This window comes from Haemaphysalis longicornis, unplaced genomic scaffold (assembly GCF_048455015.1).
Source record: "Haemaphysalis longicornis isolate Haplotype H1 unplaced genomic scaffold, Haemaphysalis longicornis Haplotype H1 scaffold_6, whole genome shotgun sequence".
NCBI classification, from domain to species: domain Eukaryota; kingdom Metazoa; phylum Arthropoda; class Arachnida; order Ixodida; family Ixodidae; genus Haemaphysalis; species Haemaphysalis longicornis.
Window position 1 is genome coordinate 207,949,517 of NW_027526407.1, and position 10,956 is coordinate 207,960,472.

Here is a 10,956-nt window from a genome sequence, read left to right on the forward strand (position 1 = left end):
GCAACCGACGCTGAACTGGCTGAACCGCTGAACGCTGCCACTCACGGCTACGCCTCCCTTTTCTGTGGCTACGAGTACGCCGGTTCACTGCTAGGCTAGCGTAATCCTCCCTGTTCTGTGCTGCTAGCCTCTTCGCGCTCGGACGGACGTTGGTGAGTGACTCAAGCAACTCAAAGGTTTCCTCCATGCTCAAGGGCCGCCGTGAACCCGCGTCGTCAGCGTCGTCTCGCGCAGCTGTGATGGCGGACGGCTGAGCCCCGAGCAGCAATGCGCGAAGCGCGCACCGGGTGGCCGCCCCTCAACGTCGTCTCTTCCGTGGCGGGCGCCCTGAGCGCAGCGTTCCTCGCGTGCGCTTTCGAGCAGCAGCTCATGGCGTCGCTGTACGTGTCCGCGATCGTGCTCGCGCTCGCCTGCTACGCCGTGCAGCGGGCCGCCATCCCGCGCCTCGACGACGCGCTGGCCTCGGAGGTCATCTTGGGCGGGGAGCCAGCGGACGTGCCGCCAGTGTACGCGCACCGCGGCGGCGGCCACGACGCCCCGGAGAACACGCTGGCCGCCATCCGCGAGGCGAAGCGCAACAACGCCACGGGCATCGAGGTCGACCTGTCGTTCACGCTGGACAACGTGGCCGTGCTCTTCCACGACGACACGCTGGAGCGCACCACGGAGGGCTCCGGCCCGCTGGCCGCCACCACGTTCGCCGCGCTGCGGCGGCTGGACGCGGCCAGCAAGCACCCGTTCGCGGAGCGCTTCCGCGGCGAGCGCGTGCCGACGCTGGACGAAGGCGTGGACGAGTGCGTGCGCCTCGGCATGCGGCTCATCCTGGACGTGAAGGAGTTCGACGAGCGCGCCGTGACGCTCGTGGACGAGCTGTTCCGCAAGCGGCCCGAGCTGTACCGGCGCGCGTTGGTCGCCTCGTTCTACCCGCACTTCGTGTACGCGCTGCGGCGCCGCAACCCGGGCGTCGTCACGGCGCTCACCTGGCGGCCGGGCTTCGTGGCGTTCGAGGACGTAGAGCGGACGCGGCCCCGGCACCGCTCGCTGCTCAAGCACTGGGCGGCGCTGGCCGGCGACTGGCTGCTGGCGTGGGCGCTGCACGGCGGCCTGCTGCCGCACCTGACGGGCGCCTCGGCCGTGCTGGTGAGCAAGAACGCGCTGAGCGCCGAGTACGTGCGCGCGTGGCGCGACCAGGGCCTGCACCTGCTCGCCTGGACGCCCAACCACCCCGCCGAGAAGGACTTCCTGCGCAAGGTGCTGCGCCTGCCCATCATCACGGACACGCTGCGCCACGCCTGACTCTGCGGCTTTTCGACTAGTCTTCTCGCGGCAATAGCCCGCATGCGAGTAGCAATAACCCTACACAAGGCGCAGGGGACTTTTTGAACGAACGATTTGATTCAAAGCAGACGATGCGGCGACAGTGCGATTTGTGGGGCTAATTGAAGAGCTCAGTAATTGATAAATTACGGCGAATGGCACTAGGAATGATTTGAAACTTTTAGCGTTCAAGTCCCTGACCTGCTTTTGTCTACTTGATGGTTGCAGTGGAGCAGAAGCGATGTCGTGAATGCAGGTCCGCTTCGTGCTGTGCGTCCAGAACAATGGAAAGATGACAGTCTTGACAGCTGGCCTGTGCTTGGCTTTCCATATTCAGCACTCAGGAGGGACAGTGTGCATGTACATCCAACTCCCATGTCGAGGTAACACCTGTCATGTTGCGGCGGGACATCTCTCTTCTGCAAGCAAACCTTTTCACCTCGCACGTGGGTGTTGTGCCCTGTTGACATGACTCTGATGTAGTTTTCGTGCGGTGCGCAAGGCTGCCCGATCATCGAACCATTTGGCCATGATTAGGTCTGGGGTGCACTCAGCAAGCACCTCCAAATAGTGAAAAGTAAGCTGAAAAGATTAGTATATACCCAGTGCACGCTGCCAGTGATGACATATGGGGCAGGAACTTGGCACCTTACGGAACAACAGGCCATTGAACGAAGAGCAATAGGAGTAACACTTAGAGACCGGAAACGAGCTTCCTAGATCAGGGAATAAATTTTTTTAGAAGGTGTCTGAATTGGAAAAGAAGAAATGGACCTGGACAGGGCGTGTAGTCAGACGAAATGACCACTGGGGTAAGGGTATAGAAAAAGGGGAAGACCCTTGACTCGATTTGGAGACAAAATAAGGAAATTTGGGGGCAAAGAGGCCACTCAGGAGAGGAGCAGTTGGAGGTCAATGGGAAAGGCCTGTGTCGTGCATAGGCTGCTGATGATTCCAACCTGCACTTGGGGCCTGCCAACATTTATCATCCCTTGACTGTAGCCAGCGTATGTTAGACCCCGCCACGGTGGCTAAGGCTTGAGCCCGAGGACGCGGTTCGGTTCCCGGCCGTAGCAGCCACTTTTCGGACTGAGGCGTGAAGCAGAAACGCCCAGGTTGGGGTGCAAGCTAAAGGTCCCCTGCAGGTGGTCAAAATTAATCCGGAGCCCTCCACTATGGTGTGCCTCCTCATCGCCCAGGTGTAGTCCCAGCTCCTAAACTCCCAAAATTTGAAGTCAATTTGTGGTGAGCCTGCTTTGCTAATGGCGCAGTCAACCAGTGCAGACGTGCTTTTCTGGCGCTCCGACAACAACGTGTTGCTACAGCAGAGGACAGCCGAAGCCGAGTATTTACCTGCACGGTTCTTTCTCGTTGTGTCGGGTTTTTCAGCCGAGATGACGCGTTGGAAGCTGGTACAGTGTGGTAGCTGTCCGCGGCAAGGATACGCAGAGAAGCTTCCGCGGGATGGGGCAGACGAAGGGGCAGGTACGTGTCGTTCATGCTTGGTGGCATTGCGGCTAGGACGACTCTGGGTTAGCTGAGCAGGCTGCAGAACTGGAGGCAGCGCTGAGTGACGAACGGAGGGCCGTTGAGGGAAAGTTGGGAGCAGCTGAGGGGTAGCTGGAAAGGAGCGTCGTGTCGCAAACAAATGACGAACACCTCAGAGGCATGCACCGAGGTGACACACGGGGTGGAAGCAGCGAAAGGCAGCAGCTACTCCCACGTGCTGCAAGATAGGCCAGCAAAACCAGGCGATAAGCCGGGTACCAGTAAACAGCAGCACGTGGCAGATGATAGCGCGGTAATCACTGCGGGAGACTCTAACATGGAGAGGAGCAGCGCTGCCGTAGTGGAAAGGGTAAAGGGGGATAAGCGTGTGAAGGTGGGGTGTTTCCCCGGCCAAACGATGCAGACGGTGATGACTGCAGCGAAGGGGCAGCTGGCCTTGTCCAGTAAAGCTAGGAACCCTGTGGTGACTGCCGCGGGGCTTAACAATGTTCTCAAGGGAGAGGAGGGAAAACTTGGCCAGGAGATAGCGAAGGGGGTAAAGGACCTGCGCGCGACAGCCCCAAGTGCAGTCTGCAATGCCGGAGGTGACGAAGCGGGCGTGCACACCGAACGGGCAGTACTTGCTGCTAACAGCGAGATCGTGAGGCACGACAGGGAACTCGGGCTTGGAGTGATAGACGTGAACAGGGTAGTGGGCAGCAGTGGACATGGGCAAGTGGGACGGGATTCACTTCAGGCCCAGGCTAGGAAGCAGGGTGGGGTGGCGCTTGGGTGGGAGCCCAGCGCAGCCAAGGAAGGCAAACTAGGAGACAAAGGGGAAGCGAGTGACGTGTGCCTACTCAACACTGGGAGGCAGCCAGGCCTGGAGCTGGACGGAGAACCTACAGAACGTTGACAGAAGCGATTTAAGTGGAAACAATGGAGCGAACTATTTTGTAAAAGATAGACCCCATAAGCGGAAAGGGAAAAACAAATGCAATAAATGTTTAATCAGCCACATAAATATGCAGGGAGGAAGAAAGCCTGATAAGTGGGTAGAAATTCAAAACCAACTTGAATGGGAAGAAATAAACGGGTACGCTTTAGCCGAGACTCACCTCCGAGACCTGGAAGCCCCACCTGTCATAGACAACTAAGTCTGGGAAGGTTGTAACAGGACCACAGGAATGAAGAAAGGGGGAGGTGTGGGCATGCTCATTAAACAAGGGACTGACTGGCAGAGAGTGCATGAAAGTTGTAAAGAGCATCTATGGGTTAGAGGCACCATAGAGGGGAAAAATACATGGTTAGGAGTGGTGTATCTGTGGACCGGAAGTAGTGCTAGGGAGGAAAATGAAATGGTAAACTGTTTGAGAAGAGATATAAACGAGTTCAAAGATTCGGGTGAAATAATCGTAGAGATGAATGCCCACATAGAAGGTTTGGATGGATACACAGACCACAACGGTTCTCTAGTGATGGATCTCTTTCAGGAAAACCGGCTTGTAATAGTAAACACGGAAAGCAAGTGTGATGAACAAATAGCGTGGGGAAGCGGTAACAGACAGTCCAGCATAGACTATATTTTTATTTATTTATTTATTATCATACTCTCAAGGCTCAGAGGCATTACAGAGAGGGGTGGTGATTGTTACAAATAAATTCATTGACAACATTTTTAAAGTTGGTGGCGTCGGTGATAGCAGCGACGGAGGCAGGGAGATGGTTCCAGTCATTTGTTGTTCATGGTAAAAACGAATCAAAATGAACATTGGTGCGAGAGGCAGGAACTTCAACCTTGAAACAATGATGATCTGTGTGTGATGAAATGTATGATGGCGGGGACATTAGCTCATTCCTGAGGAGTAATAAATCCTTTGAAAAAGGACACAAGCGAAAATATTTACGACGTAATTCTAGGTTAGGCAGTCCAAGGGTTAGTTTCATCGTCGAAACACTTGCATGACGAGAATAATTACAAAAAATAAAACGCGTAGCTCGATTTTGGGTTGATTCAAGAGTATTTTTGAGATATACAGCAGAAGGGTCAAAAATAGAGCATGCATATTCCAGCTTAGGCCTCACTAAGGATTTATACAAAAGCGACTTCGCAGCTGGAGTTGCCGATGAAAAATTATGCCGCAAGAATCCGAGCATGCGGCTGACATTATTGTAAATGTAATTTGTGTGTGTGTTCCAGGTGAGGTTATGTGAAATGTAAATGCCAAGATACTTGTACGAGGAGACACTTTCTATAGATATATTGTTAATGCTGTACTTGGGAGGAGCAATATTCTTAATGGCACAAGAAACTCGCATAGTCTAGCACTTATTAATGTTAAGCTTCATTTGTGATTTAGAGCACCATGATGTTACTACGCCAATATCTGATTGAAGAGCATCGCAGTCACCAGGATTGGAAATGACTCGATACAGAAGAAGAGTTAATTTGGCCCGGAAGATTGTTAATGTAAATTAAAAGTAATAGAGGTTAATTTGGCCCGGAAGGTTGTTAATGTAAATTAAAAATAATAGAGGTCCTAAGACAGATCCCTGAGGTACTCCAGAGGTTACACGAGCAGTAGACGAGTAACATTCGTTAGCAAAAACAAACTGTGAACGACTGGACAAAAAACTCTTAATCCAAAAAAGTTCACTGGGATCGATGTTTAGCTTGCTTAATTTAGCCAGAAGAATTGTGTGTAAAACAGTATCGAATGCTTTGGCGAAATCTAAAAAAATAAGTTTGACTCAAGAAATGAAACCAGGTGTGAATAAATTATGTGCTCCATTAATTTGCGTGGGATGCTCCGGATTAATTTTGACCACCTGGGCCGTGCGCCGAAATCTCGCACACATGGGCGTTTTTGCTTTTCGCCCTCATCTGAAAAGCGGCCGCCGCGGCCGGGAATCGAACCCGCTACGGGTCTGTTGTGAAGAGTTAAATGATGCGTTCCTTTCTGTATTTTCCGATTCTGCGCCTTGTGTCAGCGCTGTTCTTCCTGATGTACCTTACATTCAATGTCACCGATTTTCATTGATCTTGATAGCGTTGTGAAGTTTATACAAACTTCAAAAGTGTCTGCATGCTCTAGTGTTGATGGTATCAACTCGAAATTTCTTCAGGGCACCATTGCTTACTCATCTGTCATCTTGCGTGAAATCTTTGCTCAGTCACTTCAAACCGGCGCTCTGCCGAGTGATTGAAAGGCAGGGATGGTTATTCCCGTACACAAATCTGGTAGTTGTGTCTCCGCTTAATTATAGGCCAGATACGCAATTATACGCAAGATGACAGATGAATAAGCAATGGTGCCCTGAAGAAATTTCGAGTTGATACCATCAACACTAGAGCATGCAGACACTTTTGAAGTCTGTATCAACTTCACAACGCCATCAAGATCAATGAAAATCGGTGACATTGAATGTAAGGTACATCACGAAGAACAGCGCTGACGCAAGGCGCAGAATCGGAAAATACAGAAATGAACGCATCATTTAACTCTTCACAACAGACCCGTAGTGGGTTCGATTCCCGGCCGCCGCCGCCGCTTTTCTGATGAGGGCGAAAAGCAAAAACGCCCGTGTGTGCGAGATTTTGGCGCACGGCCCAGGTGGTCAAAATTAATCCGGAGCCCTCCACTACGGCGTGCCTCATCCCCTGCATTGCGTCGGTGCACTAAACCCCACACATCAAAAAATCAAAGAACTCTTCACAACAAACGGTGCGACCGACAGGCTCATTGTTAGAATCACAGAGTTCGATGGCCCTCGATTTTTTTGTCGTTGACCACACTCCAAAGTTTCTGAGTACTATCTTTTAAAAGAGAAGGCAGCGTCTGTTCATAAAATGTTTTCTTAGATTCAGCTACAGCAATCTTGTAGCTGCGCAAAGCTATTTTGTAGGCATTCCAACGCTCGACACTTCCAGAGTGTTTTGCAGATCGAAAAAGCCGTTTCTTTTTGTTCAGTAAACGCTTAAGATGCGAGTTGAACCAGGGTGCACGAGAATCGGAGTAAATACGTTTCTGTGGTATGTACTGGGTAATCAGGGAGGTAGCTTTTTCTTTGAATAATGACCAATTTTCTTCGACTGTTCGGAAGTGGAAACTTGGAATGTAATCAGCGATGAACAATTCTAATTCGTTATTATTAATTGCATCAAAGTCTGCACATCTGTAATCATGAATAACTTCGGACGAAGTAAGGGATGGCAAGGTTTTAAGTTCAAATCACACTGTATAATAAAATGGTCAGTAATACCCGGTAGATAAGTCATAGGAGAAACAAATTCTGGGGATGTAGTGAGGATTAAATCTAAGATATTCGGTGACTGCACCGAACGTCGAGTTGGCTTAAGAACAAGCTGGTGCAGGTTGAAATCAAGACAAAGGCTGATATTCCGAGGAGCTTGCTTGTGTTGTTGGGGGATCACTCTGCCAGTTGATGCCCGGAAAATTGAAGTCCCCGAGAAGTATTAGTGGCATGGATGGAAACTTTACTGTCAGATTGTTTATAACGTCGTGCAGGTCTGAACAAAATGTGTTAGGTGAGGAGGGTGCTCTGTAGACAAAGCAAACTATAAAGTTTTTTTTGCTGAAAGCCTATGTGTGCGCACACTAGCTCTAGTAGTGACGCGAGCTGGATGGCAGAGGATATCAGAGAATCACGAGCAGCGATTAGCACACCGCTACCAGATCGCACATCACGGTCATGTCGATAGAAATAGTAAGCACCCTCGCACTCTAGTATTTCACGGTCAATAATTTTGCTATAAAGCCAAGTTTCTGTCAAGACAACAATGTCGGCACTGCACATGTCGACGACGGATGATAAAGCATCGCGCTTGTTGACGATGCTGCGAATATTTGTATACAGAAGTGATTTTTTTTTTTTTTCTGGTCGGTGGACTATGACTCTGCTATGCTTGTGAATTGCTGAGGCAATCAGAGGGCCCACTTACGACAGCATTCATTGCACGAGGCTCACTTGTCGGGATTTTGCAAACTCGATCGGTTACCAGGCAGTAGATGTACGTTTTTTTTTTTTTTTTGTCTGTCAGCAAATGGTTGAACTGTAGCGCATAGTTCTGTCCGCTAGCCTTTCCAAATTTATTCAACTTTTTATGTGGCAAGCGCGTGGCACGGCAGAAATCTTCGCTAAAGGAGATGCCAGGACCTTTAATTTTTTTCGCTCATTAAAAACCTTCTCTTTACGCTTAGAGGATGAGAATTTTACAATTATAGGTCGGTGTTTGTTTACTGTGAAGGAGCCGCGTCTGTGGGCGCAGGAAATTGCTTCTTCGGTTAAAGGTGCGAGGTCAGGAATTCCGCAGAATATCAGATTGTCCCGTCGAGAGCGGTCTTCCAGCTCGCCCCGTGCAGACGTCTGGCCGCTACAGAAACGCCACCTTGTGCGCACCGCTTGTCACAAATGGGACTCCGTTTTCTAAATTGGTGATTACCAATTCGGTTCTGTTTTAAGAGGTATTACAAAAGGCAAAAGGAGCAACAGGTGCTGATAAATAGCGATTATAAATGTTACCTCAGCTTTCTCGCAATTCTCAAACTTACTATAGTAAGTAGTTTAAACGGGTATAAATGGGGATCACTAAGCTCACATGCCGACTTGTTTCAGTGTCTGTGCATGTGTCACACGGTGGTGTAGTCCCGAGCTAGCACATCAGGATGGCTAGGTTCCGCTCTCTCGCCCTTCGAAAGACGCTCCTCTCCGTTGTCTTTCTTTGGCCGCTCCAGCCCGGCCGTGGCTGAGGCTGCTCAGGACGGCGCTTCGCGAATCCCAGGTAGCGGCTGGCAGAGTCTCTGGTTGCACTCTTAGTAGAACCATGTGTGTAAATTCAAGCGACGTCGCACGTGAAATTGTTGTGGGGGTCGTTCGCAACTTTGCTTTCCAACCCCCTTCCCAGCGTGGATTGGAGCCAATTTCTTTTGTACTGGAAGTGTACGGAGAGTGCTGTCTTCTTTGTTATATGAGAGCACTGTTCTTGATTATGTTCCACCATAGTTGTTGAGTTTTGATCTAAATAAGTTGTGCGCACTATTGCCCCTTCTTGCAGTGAAAGCCAGAGTCGCTATTTTCCTGCACAGAAGGTATCGGCACAGGTGGTGCGGCTCCAACCAAAAAACAGATGGGCCCACAGAGCGAGCGTCAGTGTGCTTGTCGATTATGTTTTTACGTGTTGTCTTGCGTACCGTTTCTGTTGTATGGTTGCACGCAAGCTCAACCCAAGATCTCATTTTGAGTCACTCCAGACATGGGGGGGCCGTATTTTTCACCCAGTGGTAATTGCGCACTCCGCACAAAAATGTCGCAAACACTGCAGACCTTCGCACCTTCATAAACTGCATGGATGAAACAAAGGAGGGGTTTTTTCAAAAGTGGCCACGCTGTGCGGTCCAACTTTCACCGTGTCTCGGTGTATTTGTACACCTTGAGAAGAAGTCGCTGCTCTGCCTTTTGCTGCTGCTTCACGAGATCCAGTATGAGATCTAGTATGGGATGCCAAGCCTGGTATGCCAAGCCTGGTGTCATGAATTTGCATTGTCATGGTCATTGTCAGTTATTTCATTTTTCACCTTGTATTGTTCAAACGGAATGCTTGCACTTTGTTGAATGCCATTTAGTATTTCCCGGAATGGTGTTGCTGTTTTCACCATATTTTCACCAGAAGAGGTGATAAATGTGCTTTTCTAATCAGAAATGCCAGTAAGTGACTCCAATAAGTGTAGAACATGAAGTACACACTTCAAAGGCTCAGTCGTGGGTAAGACATAAGTGCTTAGTGTTCCTTCGCTTTGTAATACCGATGAGCAGTTTGTGATATTAGTGAGACTGAAATTAGTGAGTAAATTTTCACTTAGTAATACCAGTCAAGCAATTATCTCTAGTGGTAGATACAACGTGCCACTCTTATCTATGGCGGGGATCGGCCTCTAGCAAAGCACGATTTCTCATTGTATAAGCTTAGCACGTAGCTACAGAAAAGTGTGCAGCTTTAGCGTCAACCCCCGTTAGTGCAGCTTTGTGCCAGCAAGTTAGGCCGGGCAGCGGAATATTGGCGCCGTTCACGTATTACTTCGGGAAATGGCAAGCAGCTCTTGTGGGGTGGCGCTTGCAGTCTTCCATGCTACACCAGTGTGGGTGGCTTGTGCTGTGCCTTTCTGTAAAATTGTCCTTTCTGCACGCCAGGCTGGTTGTGTCTCCCAGCATGGACGTTTCGGTAATGCGCTATTGTGTGGAATATTGCCTGTACGAACAAGATCGTTCTTTTTACCATCCATGTGTTGTGAACTCGTATTGTGGCTTTTGAGTGGCCTGTTTGTTTGGGCAACCTCTGTGCAGCTCAAAATAAGACATTTCAAATGCCTTGGAAGTTATTTTGTTTTGTGGGGCTTGTTCCCTGGGGAGTGGGCAGGAAGTGCGCTCTGTTTGCAAAATGGCCCTGGACTGGGCTTCAAAGTAGTTGTTGGTGTCCCGCGTCTTATGGCTCATACCCAAGCGGGGTATTGGCCAGGAATCGAGCAAGAAGGGGGCAAATTCGCCCGCTCACAACTCAAAAGTAGATACCCGTCCGTTGGCATCCAGTAACAGCGCGAGATTAGGAGGAAGAATTGGCAAAAAAATTGAAAGTTGCAGTTGACTTTGAGAAAACATACCTGTAATAATAAAGGCTAACAGGGCAGTCGCCTGGTCTCGGTCACACATGCACGAATGGCTGCAGCCACCCCCCAGTGATGTGGCCCCCGTAGAGTTTCATACATGGAGGAAAGAAAAAGTGAGGAGAGGCCCTGACGTGACGTTTGTGAAGCCACCGGCAACGTTTTTAGATTAACTCAGTTGGGAAAGAGCGCGCACTCGCCACGGCGGCGGAGCGGCCCCATCCTGTCGCCCGCGCAGCGGCGGCGCTGCGGTCGCGTTGAGATTAGAGTCACGGGGCGGCCTCTCTAGCGTCCACCGTGGTCCCACGTAATTCATGAGAACAGCGCCTAATCCTCCCCTGGTGGTACGTGGCGTCTGAAAAACGTTGCACTTATCGTCATGGCAACGCGTGGCGAGGTGAGAAAGGAGGTTGGTGACGTCGCGGACGCTGCTGACGTCATTTTTCCCGCAGCAGCCAGGTCGGGCCGCCGC

The 10,956-nt window shown here is 50.3% G+C and overlaps 1 protein-coding gene across 1 annotated transcript; it reads left to right on the forward strand.

Moving 5' to 3' along the window:
• The first annotated feature begins 21 nt into the window (after window positions 1–21).
• On the forward strand, window positions 22–10,198 carry LOC144141315 (glycerophosphodiester phosphodiesterase 1). The gene is made up of 2 exons (XM_077672889.1): window positions 22–152; window positions 235–10,198. Exon 2 carries the CDS (start codon window positions 268–270, stop codon window positions 1,294–1,296), a length of 1,029 nt encoding a protein of 342 aa, XP_077529015.1. The 5' UTR covers window positions 22–152; window positions 235–267; the 3' UTR covers window positions 1,297–10,198.
• The last annotated feature ends 758 nt before the right edge of the window (window positions 10,199–10,956 follow it).